This window comes from Aulonocara stuartgranti (genome assembly GCF_965226115.1).
Source record: "Aulonocara stuartgranti genome assembly, chromosome: 14".
NCBI classification, from domain to species: domain Eukaryota; kingdom Metazoa; phylum Chordata; class Actinopteri; order Cichliformes; family Cichlidae; genus Aulonocara; species Aulonocara stuartgranti.
The window spans coordinates 40,699,460-40,713,775 of record NC_138950.1 but is presented as its reverse complement, the minus strand read 5'-3'; the positions used below and the strand labels follow the sequence as shown (position 1 = coordinate 40,713,775).

The following is a 14,316-nucleotide window of genomic DNA, read 5'->3' as shown; positions in this document are numbered from 1 at the left end:
GAATCGGCCTTTAGTTTAATACGTGACAAACGTCAGTAACTTCATAATTCAGTTTTATTTATATAGAAGCAAAGAACAAGTCCCCTCAGGGTGCTTTTAAAGTAAAGAGCCTACAATAACAGGGAGAATACCCCAACAATCACTGTGCTGTGAGCAAACGCTTGGTGACAGTTGGAAGGGAAGAAACCTCCAGCAGACCCAGGCTCAGGGAGCAGCGGCCATCTTCCGCGAGTGGTTGGGGGTGAGGGGAGGAAGATGGGAAGAGATCATTAATAACTGGGACTGAGTGGCCCTGGGATTTGGGACAAAACACATGTTGTCCACTTAAGACTGTTTTGTTACATAGTAAGGCAGGCTAATGTTAGCCAACAGCTAACATTAGCCTGCCCCAAAAAGTCACTCTGTGGTTTTTGTTTGCTTGTAACTAAAGAAACAAAACAATCCAAGTTTTCAGTGGATCAAAAAGCTGAATGGATGTTTAAGAGGCCACAGAGTGTGGCGTGAGCTTAAAATCCAGATGACAGTGCTGTGTGTTCGTCCCTGTGATAGACGGAGTAGCTGCTGCTAACAGACTCGTGTTTCTCTGTCCACAGGTTACCAAAGTGACTCACGTAGACGACGACAGCTCCATTAGATTCTCTTCAGAAACCTCCTTTGTCGTCGACAAATATGAAATCCTGTAAACCTGTTCAAAGAAAAAAAATTGAAAAAACAAAATCACCAACAAAAAAAAGTCTAAATCTATGCTTCACAGAAAGATTGAAGATCTCTCGCCTGCCCACCCTGCATACACTATGAGACTGTGAACATCGACAGGACTCAGTCAGCCCTGGGGCGAGGCCTCTTCCTGTGGTGGAGCGTCGCAGCGGTGGTGTATTTATATGTTTGTATGAGAGGATCATCTATATATAGAGTTAATTGAACCGGCAAACACACACACACACAAACACACACACACACAGCAAACTTGTGTCCGCCAAGCAGAACTGTAAATGGGACAAAGTAGAGGATGACTGCAGGGGTGCAGGAGAGCCTAGCGGTCAGGTAAACCCTGGCGGTAGACCGGGCCACTACACTGAGCGCTGGTTGTTTAACTGCCCACCCTGGTGTTCATGCATCCTCCACAACGCTCGCTCGCCGGGATTCTCGCTCTTTCTTTTCACGTTTTCTAAACTGCAGAATAGTAGCTGTCTCAGTCGTTATAAGCCTGACTTTGTTTAATCACTAAACTGTTGTGATCTGATGTCTTGGTGTCGTTCTTCATTCAGCTTCTTTTGTTTCTCTCTCGTGCTTTGAATTTTGTTTCTCCCCAGATTTCTGTACACGTGCTTAAAAAGGAAAACATGGCTGTACTCAGTATGTCGCCTGTACTGTGTGAGGTCATCATCAGCAAAGTTCTCCTTTTATGTTCAACGTGGATACATTTTTTACTGTTTGCTGTATGTTTTTGATTGTTTGCCACTAATCTGGAGGTTGACAGTAAAGAGCAGGATTTGTGAGGGACTCTCGGCTGCGCTGTTACCAAACAGCAAATACATTTGACTGTTGCATCTGGAGAAAATGTTTTTTTTTTTTTTTTTTTATGGTAACACCATTACAGCCACTCCTTATTTTGTCAAGAACAGACTGTGTGTTAACCTCTGGTCCATTTAAGTCCACCTCTCAGCTATCAGATATCCAAAAACAGGACTTTGAAGAAAAGCCCAGAAACAACACCCCAGCCCCTAATCTACCATCCCACAGGAGCGCTCACGTCTCCGATGGCAGTGGGTGCAAGTTGGCACACAGATCAGAGGCTGCCAGCCTGATGCTCCACTCGCTGCGCTCACATCCCAGCTCAGCTCTTCTGTTCTCACAGTCATCCTTTACTTTATTATTCACCGTAATGAGTTTGTCTTTCATGGGTTTTTTCCTTTTTTCCCCAAATTTGTACTCACCAAATTGTCGCAGTGGTTTCGTAGACGTGAGGTGGAAGTTGACGACACGCAGCGTTTTTAACTACATTACTGAAGGGGAATCTTGACATTCCAGTGTACAATTAGAAAAAAAGAATCTTTAATGGAATAAAATGTATTATGGAAAATGTAAGTCTGACTTGGGTTTTTGTTTCAGTGGGCCTGTCATAATTAGGTCGTTGTGTGAAGAAGAAATCGTGTTTGTCCTGTTTGTGTTGTAGTGCTCACTGCGTTGGTTACTGTGTGAAACAGAAATAGCCAGCACGCCTCTTATTATCAACAATCAGATTAACCACACCCACTCAGTCTGCTGGCATTTGAGGCGTTTTTCTCCTGATGACCAATGTTTGCCTCTAAGCCCCCAGCTGCTCTGATCCCACAGGACTTCACTCATCAGGATCATGAGTGGGGGTCACAGCACTGCGTGGCTTTTTTATTGAGTGGTTGTTACTGTTCCTATCAGCTGGAGGCAGCATCAACAACACATTTTCACCCGGAGCGCTGCTGCTCACTGGATCTTCTCTCTTGTAGAGCTGGTTGTGTGGGAACATCCCAGTAGATGAGTAGTTTGAGACCAGGCTGCCTGGCTCCAGCAGCTGTGCCGTCAATCTCCTCATTCTGATGCTCAGTGTGAACTTCAGCAGGTCATGTGTCCTCACACGCTCCTCGCCTGTGCAAAGGAGAGACAACATTATATACATTGAATAAAATAAAACAATCTGGAAATTTGACGTTGTGCGAGTGGGTGTTAAAGAGTCGAGTGCTGTGGTGAAGGTGAGAAGCGTCAGGCTGGGGTGTGTTAAGAACGAGTCCTGTCTCGGTCACTTATGCAGGGGGGTTCTGGTTTAGGAGGGATGGCCTGAGCATAGAAGCTCCTCTTCAGCCTCTGTTTTTGCCCAGATGGTGTGGAACCTTCTGCCTGATTGCAGAAGCTGGAACAGTTCACTGCTGGGATGGGACAGGTCCTTCAGTATCTGAGCTGCTCTGGTCCAGCATCTCCTCGTGCAGATGTCCTGTAGGGAGGGGGAGCAGCCCTGCAGCAGCGTTCTGCTGTACGGGTCACTCTCTGAAGAGCTTTTTTGTCCTTGACACAGCTGTTTCCATACCAGGATGTGATGTTCTGTGTGAGGATGCTCTCCACAGCACCTGCATAGAAAGTCCTGAGGATCATTGGAGAGAACCTGAACTTCTTCAGTTGTCGGAGATGATACAGGCGCTGCCTAGCCTTCTTGGACTGGACCTGAATGTAGGCAGACCATGTCAGGTCTGAGGAGATGTGGACATCTGTGCACCCTCTCCACTGGAGCTCCACTGATGATAATGGGCTTGTGGTCTCTGTGCTGACTCCTCCTGAAGTCCACCACCAGCTCCTTGTTCTTGCCAACGTTCAGTTGGAGGCGGTTATCCTGGCACCACGATGCCAGATTCTTCACTTCCTCCATGTAGGCCGCCTCATTGTTGTTAGAGATGGCGCCCAACATCACCGTGTCATCAGCAAACTTCACAGTGGTGTTGGAGCCGTGGCCAATATAATTATTAAAACTAATGATTGATGGTAAAGATCCAGAGCATGGCCTGTACAGTGACGCATCACACAGCCTGCAAATGTGTTTGTGCTTCAACAATGGTTTAAAAGTTGAATGCAGCAGTTGTATTTGTAAGTGAGCACAAATCATCTGCAGCACTGGGCCGAGTCTACGAGGTTCTGTGTAAGATTCTGTTATATTAGCACGAGAGGTGGTTTCTTTAAAACAAACCTGATTCTTTTCTGCTTTGCTCATTTTTCTCAGGCCTTTGTTTGTAAATGTACATGTAAGCCAACACAAGTCAGTTTGTGTGTAGAAAACAGATTTACAGGCTGAGCGTATCATGGATGGCCAGCATGTTTCCTCCACTGAGATGTATTAAAAGCTCTGGAAACATCGATACAGTTTCCCTCAGTGGTCCAAGGAACGGTGAAGCAAAGTAAAACTGCCACATTACAGGATGTTCATGCAAAGCTGAGAGCCGGTACTGCCACCAGACTCCACTAAAGTCTGTCCATCGCAGAACTCTGAGTCCAGCAGACACACTGATGCTGTGTTTGGATCATATGTTTGTCCTTAAAAACCTTTACAGATGGAAACGTGCCCGCTAAGTTTCAGGAGCTCGTTCTGCGTCTGACTGCGTTGTGTTGACAGACGAAGATGAACAGCTGTGAAGATGAAGTCTGATGTTGAGCTGCTGTGGGCAGCAGATGGGTAAATGTTGGGGAGTGGGGCGGTGTTTGAGAGAGCTTACCACCCGCCTTATTTAGCCTGTGGGGCGTTGTTGGGGGGCGGGGGTGTTAATAGTGGCCCTCCAGTCATTAGGAGGAGGGTGTGTCTGTTTTCCGAGTGAATGAGCTGATAAGCTCTGCAGAAGGTTTGAGGGGAGAGCAGCACTGTTGTCTGTGGCGTGTTAAACACAGCCGGCAGACGGACGCCTCGCCGCAGAGCACGCTGGGATTCTTTTTGGATCTTCTGGCTGGAGTTTCGGTGGATTTTCCTGAATGGAGGCTGGAATTCTCTAACCCTTAGTTTCGTTTAATTTCACTTGGAGTAACGATGCTCAAGAAAGTACGATTCAAGGTAGGAGACTCCTGCAGTTTGTATGTTTCGGTTAAAGCTCGTTGAGGCTTTGTGCAAATACTTTCTTCTTCTTGAATAATTGATACATGACTGTTTACATATCTAGATATTTGTCATGGACACAACCTGCTCCCAGTCTTCACATTCTTCCAACTTAATCTGTTCCTGCGTCAGGTTTAAACATTTCACTGCTGGGAGCTCTTCTGCCTCACAGGAAACCACGAGCTTAACTTTCCAAGTTTATTTGGCCATCTTAACAGCCACCATGTTGCACAGGGTTAGGGGTTGCAAATATTATAGCAAAGAGCCGCACAGAGAAAGAGCGGCGTTCACAGAAAACTCCTGAGTAAGAAAGACAGCAGAGCCTGACATCAAAGATCATAATGGTCTTTATGAAGCTCAGTCCATCGCCCTGTGTCCACATCCCCCTGAGCCACACAGAGGAACTCCTCATCCGCAGGCTTTGTGTCCCTTTCAAGAGAGCCTGCGACTGAGCCGACCTGTGCAGGGCCTCTGGTGGCTCTTCATCAGCAGCGGCAGCGCAGGCTGCAGTTCCGTCTGTGTGGTGGTGACATGGAGGTGATAATTACAGCACAGGGACGGGAACAGGAGGAGCTGCAGCCGCTGGCTGTCACCCGCTTTTAATACGAAGGTGTAAACAAATCGCATCAGTGTTTGCCATGAGCGCTGTGCTTCTCAAGACTCACTGAAGGCACACCTGTAATCAAACAGCCTCCGCAGAGTCTGAAACCTTCTTCATTTTCTTTGCTTTGAGCCACCAGGTGAATCCACCAGTGTGCAGCCTGTGGATCCAGCACGTCACCTGCACGTTTTTATTTATGTTCTTTCAAAGGCCGTCACCGCTGTGCATGAAATCCAACAAATACAATCAGCTCTTTCAAACTGGCCAAGTTTCTCTCAGACGCGATGTTTGGCCTCCTCTTTGGCTCACTTGGCACTGCATTAGAATTAGGCAACTTCCCCGACACCATGACACCGTCGGGCCGAGAGCTGCTGGCAGGCAGGCCTTTCACAGTGCTACCACTTTCTCTCTTCTTTGGCTGGTGGGTCGTCTCCCCTGGTGGTTACGATTTGATGAGGAAATGAGCAAATACAAAGTAGTGCGAAAACTATTGTCGTTGTCACCAGAGCCTCGCAGAGCTGGAATATTATAGTTCAGGAATCTGCGAACCTGGAAAACCAACTAAAATAAATCTCCTTAGTTTGGTAAAAACTCTATTCATCAGTACATGATTATTAAAACTCTGGATGTCGACAATTCAAGCACACCCGGTCCCGTCTGGTCTCAGACCCTCAGAGCGCCTGGAGGAGGCAGAGCAGCTCATTGCTAATCAGGCTGGTGGTTTGATCCCTGCTGCTCTGGTCTGCATGTCCAAGTATCCTTGGGTACGATACTAAACCCTGAGTTGCTCACACTGCATTCATTAGAGGCACTGGTACTCTGGATGCTGAAGCCCTAAAAGTGTGGCATAAGAATCTTTGTTTTTATTGTAATACCTGTGCTGAGTGTCCTACCTCTGACACATGCTGTCCATACAGTCACAGTCACATGACTGAAACGAATAAAAACTAAACAGACAATAAACTAAATTCTAACAGAGAACGACTCATCTTTCAACAACTGGACTGAATCAAAGGTCAGGATGAAACTCCCTTCTTCTCCTTCATGTATGACCTCAGTCAACAGTCCGCCGATGCAACATGAACATCTTCATTTTGTTGCTAACACATGAACACGCAGTGGCCATGAGTGTTCTCCCTCACATCCACACTTTGTCTCATCGGGCTTCAAAAACAGAGCTAGACAACGGAGAAAATGTCCAGCGTGAGGCTGGGACTCCACTAACCAACAGGTGGAGTCAAAGGCGTTCCCTCTCCTCTGGTCCACAGAGGTGCAGGTGGATGTTACGTTAGCATTGTGAGGTAACCTGCAGTAGCTTACATCAGAATAATCTCTGAGCCAAATGAAAACACACCGGCCTGGTGTGTCTTTCCACATTTTCACTTACTTCACTGCAAGCAGGTCCTGGGTTTGAAGCCACCCCCTGGGTCTGTGTGGACTTGGTGGGGTTAGTTAGTGATTCTTAGTTGCACACGGGTGTACGGTCTCTTATTTCTTGTTTTCTGTGTTATATTCTGTACTTTTGTGTGACTCTGCATGCTCCATCTGCCCGTCTTTGCTGCTGGAACACACGAATGTCCCCAATGAGGGACAATGAAGGATATTTCTGTTCTATTGGCACGTAATTGGCTTGTGGGGATAGGTTAATTGGATAATCCAAATTGTCACTAGGTGTGAATGTGCGAGTGAATGTGAGTGCGAATGGTTGTCTGTCCCTGTGTGTTGGCCCTGCAACAGACTGGCGACCTGTCCAGGGTGTACCCCGCCTCTCGCCCTATGACAGCTGGGATAGGCTCCAGTGCCCCCCGCGACCCTGAAAAGGATAAGCGGAAGTGGATGGATGGATGGATGGATGGATGGATGGCACGTAATATCAGAATTATTTCAGAAAAAGAAACTTATGGGGGTAAATATTATCAGCCCCCTGACACACACACTGATTGCTGATTGTCACAAAGGAAAATCAGGATATGGATATATGACGTTATGACAAGTTTTCCAAGTTCCAAAAACTGGAGTGAGAAGGATCATCAAGAAATTCAAAGAGAGCTGAAAGTACTGAACAAACTACTGAGAGATGGGTTTAAAGACCCCAGAAGACAGGAGTGAATGACTTCGCCAAGTTGGGAATTGTAGTCTCAAAGAAGAAAATCACAAAAACCCTAAACGGGAATAGACTGACAATTAGAGCTGGGCGATATGAGATTTTTTCATATCACGATATGTTTTTTTCATTTCAGTCGATAACGATATCTATCACGATATCAGCCAAATAACTATATTTGTAAGATTTAAATGTGCTGTTGCTCACAAGTAAAATGTGAAATAATCAGCAGCTTGTTTTTAAATATTTATTTCCCATAATAAGTTCAACAGGGTAGATGTACTTAAGGAACATGAGACTTTTTCAGATAAATAAAGGCAAATATTGCAAACTACACAAAAGGCAGCCGCTAAAGTGTTTAAGTTTCAAAACAGAACAAACGAAACAGACTAAACTGTCAATTCCACTTAGAAACAAAATATTAATTCTAAACATAAATCTTAGTTTGTTTTACAGAAGAACAGACAAAACTGACTAACTTTTGTCAATATCAAATAAACTGAGAACTAAAAGGAAATTCTCAATCTCTCCTTGTTGTATAGCTGAGCTTTTCAAACAGTTTTAACAGTTACTTTAGTCTGACAAAAGCCGAATGACGAATTAGCGCTTCCAGTCAGAGACTGAGGCTACGTCCACACGTACACGGGTATTGTTGAAAACGGAGATTTTCCGTTTTCGTTTTAAAAAATAATCCCGTCCACACATAAAGGCAGAAATGAAGGAAAACGCTGCTATGAACATGCCAAAGCAGCAGGTGGCGCTAGATTCCTAACCGTGCAGAAATGTTGGCCAATCAGAAGTCTAGAAGCCTCGGTGGGAAAAAGTAAACAAAGCTGCGGCATAGAAGCAGAACAGAGTCGTATGTGTGGAGGGACAGTAACTGTGTGTATATGTAAGCATTTAAACACTGCAGAGAGTAGAATTAACAGTATTGTAGAAATTCATTTCACTGAAACAATAACGTGGCGCAGTGTGACGCATGCACCAGTTTATTGTATTTCCAGACTTGCTTTCGGCACAATTTACAGTGCAGCTACTCTGTTTTTTGTCAGACTTGAAATAGCCGAAATACCTTCACACTACGGAACTTCTATGGCTCTTCCGTTCGACAATCTCTCCGGCGTTGGAACCATCATCTGTTTTCTCTTCGGTCACGCTTGGTTGATTTTTCTAGTCGGCACACTCATTTCCTCCATTACCCGCTGGCTGCTTCCCAAACAAACACACGTGGGGCTTGGCACTTGTGCTGTACGTAACAAGTCACGCGACGTGACGCTGCGGCTGTGATTGGTTCGGCTCTGCGCTACTTCATTTGGATCGGCTGACCTTTTTTTTTTTTTTTTTGAGGACAAGAGCGGCGAAGTCTATCGCGATAGCTTAATTTCTCTATCGAGTAAAAGTTATATCGCGATACATATCGTTATCGTTCTATCGCCCAGCTCTACTGACAAACTGGGAATCTCATCAAGATGAAAGGAATCAAAATATGTGAAGGCAGCAAAACTGGGTCTGAGTCATTGCTCTGGCCCCAAACATGTGGCACTCCTGGTGAAGAACTTCGTCTAGAGGTCCAAAGTGAACGTTACTGTGTGGGCTCCACAAAGCGCTCCTATTGAAGATCTGTGGGGTGAACAGAAGAGCACGTCCATGTCAGGAAATCTAGAGAAGCTTGAGAGATTTGCCAAAGTAGAACGGGCAGGGATTGCCATCAGAGGAGCAAATCATTTATTTCCATCTTTTGGTATTTGTGAAATAATTTTGTTTCTGTTCTGTGTGGGTTAAAAGTGTGGAGAGCCACCGTGGCTAATATGTGTGCTTGTCCCACACTTCTTCCTTTCTTTGTGGTTTCAACCGGTCAGCATCAAAGCAGAGCTTCGTCCACAATCTGTTGTTCCACTGCAACGGACCCATGAGGTGCCTGAGCAGTCAGCTAGCATTAGCCAAGAATCCAAGGATTTGGCTAATGAAATAAGAAACTGGCACCAGGACTGGCCAACAGCAAATCTGACTTGATGATATGTTTTATTTATTTAATATAGATTTCTTGAATAAATAAAACTCTTCCAGAATAAATACTCCCCCCAGACTGATCGGGTTGATCCTGGACAAATCTAATTATGATGATGCAGGCTGTGTTGCTGTGTTTCATTGGATTGTAGCTTCATGGTGCTGTTCTTCTACAGTTGTTATTTTATGTCTCATATTTGTGTCTTCCCTTGTGATTCATGTTTGACTTCTTCGAGGGTATTGAGGGGGATTTGTGGTTGTATCATTGTGTTATTTCAGGTGTCTTTGTGCTCGTGTTACTCACTAATTCCATCATGGCTGGTTGCTTTGCAGCCCCTGTTCCTGGCATCAAGGCTATAGTGCATGTTTTTGTAGCACCACCTCTATGGTAACCTGTGAGCACATAAATCTGTGTGTAACCTCCGAGTCATGCTTTGCCATGACCTTTGTATGACCAGGAAGCATTCGTCTTTGACTTACACAGAGCCGTTTGCACTGAGTAAAGTATTTCACCGACTGTGACACATTGGATGAATTCCGTGTCCACGTGTGAAACGTGCTCGCTGCGACTCTTCAAACAGCTCGGTGAACCCGTGCTGCTCTTTGTTTCCTCGCCACCTCTTCCTCGTGGAATTTGTCACCTTTCAGCTTGAATCAAAGTGTTTTGTTGTTACATTTAACTGACTTCTTAATACTTTTCATTCTAACAGTAACAAGTTTCTGTCTTGAAAACTGAAAGAATATTTTAATAAACAAAGAGCCTGCAATAAAAGGGAGAAACCCCAGCAGTAACATGTGCCCTGTGAGCAAACACTTGGAGACAGTGGGAAGGAAAAACTTCCTTTTGACAGAAAGAAGCCTCCAACAGAACCAGTTATTATGTGGGCACATATTTGCATGGCAGCTCCACAGGTAGAGTTTGTCATAATGATGCTTTGATTTTGATGTGTGACTTGTGTTTGCATTGATCATATTGCGTTGGGTTCTGCACATCACTGCAATGCAGAGCTGCTCGCGTACACCTGAGTGCTTTTTTCTTTAACACTCAGTGTCGGAGACAAACTGTGGGTTCAGTATTTTACCCAAAGATACTTGGAAACCTACTGAAGGGATCGAACCACCAATCGATGACCTGCGCTACCTCGCTGAGGTACAGCCATCCCCAAGTAATGGTAACTAATTTATCTGAAGCTGTTCACATAATACACTCGGACCTGCCCGTACTCTTGCATTAGTATCTGAAAACAGGGCAGATATTAAGGATAGAAAGGAAAATTCACTGTAAAAATGTGAAGTGGTGTAAAACACTTATGAGACACGTCGGAGTAGAAACGAGCAGACCCACTGGTGCAATGTGAAAATCTAAATCCCATTTATTTCCTTTATGACTCTGCGCTCCAGTTTGTATGCGCCTCTGCTGGCAGAGCTTCAGCGTCCATGAGAGGCACTAGATGGCGCTGATGCTCTGCCGTTCCTCTCTGCCTCGGAACGACAGAAAGGGAAAACGCCTGAAGCCAGATTCTCAGCAATCACACATGTTTCAAAGGAACCAGTGCTCGCTATCGTCACACGGGAACATGTCGGCTCTGACAGACAGAGCATGACATGAGAACCGACGTGGACGTTATTGTCACTCAGCGATAGTGTTGTTCAATCAAACGTTCCAGCAGCGGCACATTGTGGCCCCGGGCTTCAGGGGCAACACGAGTCTGATTCGCCGCCCGTCAGCTGCGAGCACATCCTGGCAAAAAGCGATGACCCATTTCCATCACATCTTTACATTCCTCCTCCTCTGCCGGTCCTGCTATTTGAATTTAGACCCGGTCGATGGTGTAAGAGGAGACATCCGAGCTTTTTGCTCAGCGAGTCAGACGCTCCCTTTGTCTCAAAGGATCGAGTCGGCGCCCATCGAGGCCTTTGATGTTCATAATGAGCGATTCCCTCAGCTCAGCCCCGCAGCGCTGTGCTGTATGTTTCTGTAAAGGATGTGAATGGGTGTGCGTGGGTGCTGGTGCAGTGGGAGGGGAGCAAACATGTTCTTCATTAAAGATGAAAGGAGAGGGAGCTTTTACTGTCTCAGACATTTATGCCAAGTGTGAGGACGTGTGTGTTTACAGAAAGGAGAAATTGACCTCTGACCCCCGCACTCATTCGTAGTTACCTACAGGCTCATCCACACAGGGTACCTGGAGTCATGTGTGGAGTGGATGTGACTCAGTGCCACACTGGGCGCATATTCACTGGGGTGGACATTTTCTCAGGTCCTCAAGCTTTTATTTTAAGCTCATATATCCGATCACTCCACTACATTTAGTGAGCACATGCAGCTTTTTACCATTAACATTTGTGGGGGCAAAAGAAACACAAGCTTCTGTCAGTGAGGGACGATTATCTGGCGCCCGTACAGTTTGCTATGTGGTTGATATGCAGTATTTAGAGACCATCCAAAACTGCAGTTCTAGCATTGCTGGATATTTATTTACAATTTACTGGTTACATAACAAAATTAGCTGTCAAAGTAATCCAGTTACTTTGGAGAAACTGTTACAGTAATGTTGAGTTACCAGAAAGAAACAGCCTTTAGCAATTAGCTTGCACATGATGGGGGGTGTAGGCTACCGTACCAAGCTTATTCGACGCTGGCAGCGTTAGCTACAAGCTAGCTAGTGTTGTGAACAGTGCTGTGGAGCCGTGTTTAGTTTGCAACAGCTCGTTCAAAATGTGAAGAGCTCCTTACCAGCTTATTAACTCAGTAAATGCATAGTTACATTTTTAAAGTAATACTTCAGCAGTGTAACAACCATCCACTCAGGGTTTGTTGACGAGTCATAGTTCAGTTTAAATTATTTCATGATGAGCTGCAGCACAAGAAGCACGAAACAATCATACAAACAGTGAAATGACTAAAAATGTTTTTTAAAATAAATATTTTAACTAGGATTTAATATAATTAGTTTAATTTCTGCACCTTTGGCCCTCTGTGGAGCACATGAAGGCGACACTGTCATGGTTTTGGGTCTTGTGTAATCATTGTTGTATTCCTAGAGTGACTTATATGTATTTATACTTCCTCGTTCAGTTTTCTTACGTTTATGAGCTTTCTGATTTTTGTGATTGTTGTGGTTCTGGTTTAGTTCCCTTTAGTGTTTCCCTGTGTTTTGTTCTCAGTGAGTCGTGTGGATCTCAGTCTGGTTGTCATCGTCGTTGTCTCTGAGTTCTGTCTTTAGCGTCCTTTTAGTCAGTCAGTTAGACTTAGTTTCGTCCGTTATCTTCTCCCATGTTTACTGATCTTTACCTTATTGACAAGCTCGTGCGTCCTTGTCTCAGTCTTGGTATTTGTGCTACTTCCTGTCTTACTTTGATAGTCGTTGTGTTCTCATTACGTCTGATTTGTTCCTGCTGTGTTTCCACTTCCCTGATCGCCCCTCAGTGTGTGTCTCCTGGTTCCTAGTGTTGTCCCAGGTTTTCATGATTAGTTCCTCGTTCAGTTTGCTGTTCTTATTTTTGTTCTGTTTCCCAATCAGCCAGGATAAACGGCTCACCTTTGCCTCCATACGATCTGCTGGCCGCAGGTCTTGACCTACACTGCCACACAGGCTGTTGTTTCATGCTAGGTAGCCTAAAGCTAATGTCTACATACTAGGGCTGCTCGATTATGGCAAAAATGATAATCACGATTATTTTCACTGAAATTGAGATCACGATTATTTGACGATATTTATTTAACCCTTTAAGACCTAAATGGTAAATGGCCTGTATTTATATAGCGCTTTACTAGTCCCTAAGGACCCCAAAGCGCTTTACATATCCAGTCATCCACACATTCACGCACACATTCACACACTGGTGATGGCAGCTACATTGTAGCCACAGCCACCCTGGGGCGCACTGACAGAGGCGAGGCTGCCTGACACTGGCGCCACCGGGCCCTCTGACCACCACCAGTAGGCAACAGGTACTATAGAACCAAGTCCACCAGAGCTTATATTATTTTTTTTACATGCTGTAGTGCCATTTGTGGGAGCATTTCAAGTTGCTATACATCAATACAACTGTTATAGCCCATATTTTAATAATATGTATGCATTAAGTCCATAGTAATTACATAAATTGCAAAAAAGTGCAATAAACTACAAAAAAAATTGAAAATCGCTTTTGTTTTGTTTACATATATTTCTACTTGGAGAAATTTAAATACAATAAAGTTGCAAAAAATAGTTTACAACAACAGGAAATTTATTTTGAGTGTCTTCATAGTTTTATTTTGGAGATACAGTTTTTATATACTGCAGGAAAAACAAAAAACAATCCTATGATGCAAATTTGCAAAGAAAACAGCAGGTGCATCATTTCACTGTGGGAAGTGTTACGAACAGCTGATCGGATCGGCAAAGCGTGTTTCTGGAATATTATGTTTTTGTTCCTGCAAGAGCTTTTTATGCAGTTTTTGCAAAGCTATATGTGGAAGGAAACCGTGACCGAGGACAAGCTGATGGCATCAGATGTAAGTACAACTCCTCCGGTTTCATATGCAAAACAAATTATTGCGCTAGCTTACACGGTTCCAGTTCTACAGGGATTTAAAAATAGTTACACAACACGGAGCGTGCTGCTCTGACCGGCTTTAAAGGGTTAACAATGACTTTAAAAAATAATATAAAATAGTGTGCAACACCACTGAAGTTTTTTTACCTCTCTTTTCAACCAACAGCAGTCACTCTCCTCTCCAAATAACTTCTGCTTAGCTTTCCGAGCTTCCCTCGGGTCCTCTTAATCAGCGGTCTCCAACCTTTTTTGCGCCACGGACGGTTTATGCCCGACAATATTTTCACGGACCGGCCTTTAAGGTGTCGCGGATAAATGAGGGAGGGGCTAATAATCGGCTCAGTCATTTTTAATGATCGTTGAAAGCCCAGATCGTAATCGTGATTAAAATTCGATTAATTGAGCAGCCCTACTACATACCATGTCAAAGGACAGTATTACCAACTAGGAATG

General features: G+C 44.6%; 2 protein-coding genes and 1 long non-coding RNA gene across 5 annotated transcripts in view; 2 read left to right on the top strand and 1 right to left on the bottom strand.

Moving 5' to 3' along the window:
* arcn1b (archain 1b) overlaps nt 1-2,088 on the top strand; it is an 11,380-nt gene extending 9,292 nt beyond the window's left edge. Inside the window, exon 10 of the mRNA XM_082504267.1 lies at nt 594-2,088. Coding sequence (XP_082360393.1) covers nt 594-683 — 90 coding nt within the window. The 3' untranslated portion in view covers nt 684-2,088. The remainder of the gene's footprint in view (nt 1-593) is intronic.
* Nucleotides 1,544-14,316, bottom strand: LOC309688505. Its single transcript, XR_014271097.1, has 2 exons — nt 14,011-14,316; nt 1,544-2,625 (listed from the first exon to the last, which is right to left on the bottom strand). It is a non-coding gene; the product is annotated as an uncharacterized lncRNA (long non-coding RNA).
* phldb1b (pleckstrin homology-like domain, family B, member 1b) overlaps nt 13,644-14,316 on the top strand; it is a 113,762-nt gene continuing 113,089 nt past the window's right edge. Inside the window, exon 1 of one of the 3 annotated variants that reach the window (XM_082504227.1) lies at nt 13,644-13,822. In XM_082504227.1, coding sequence (XP_082360353.1) covers nt 13,730-13,822 — 93 coding nt within the window. In that variant the 5' untranslated portion in view covers nt 13,644-13,729. The remainder of the gene's footprint in view (nt 13,823-14,316) is intronic. The other 2 variants (XM_082504224.1, XM_082504226.1) reach the window with 2 other exon arrangements.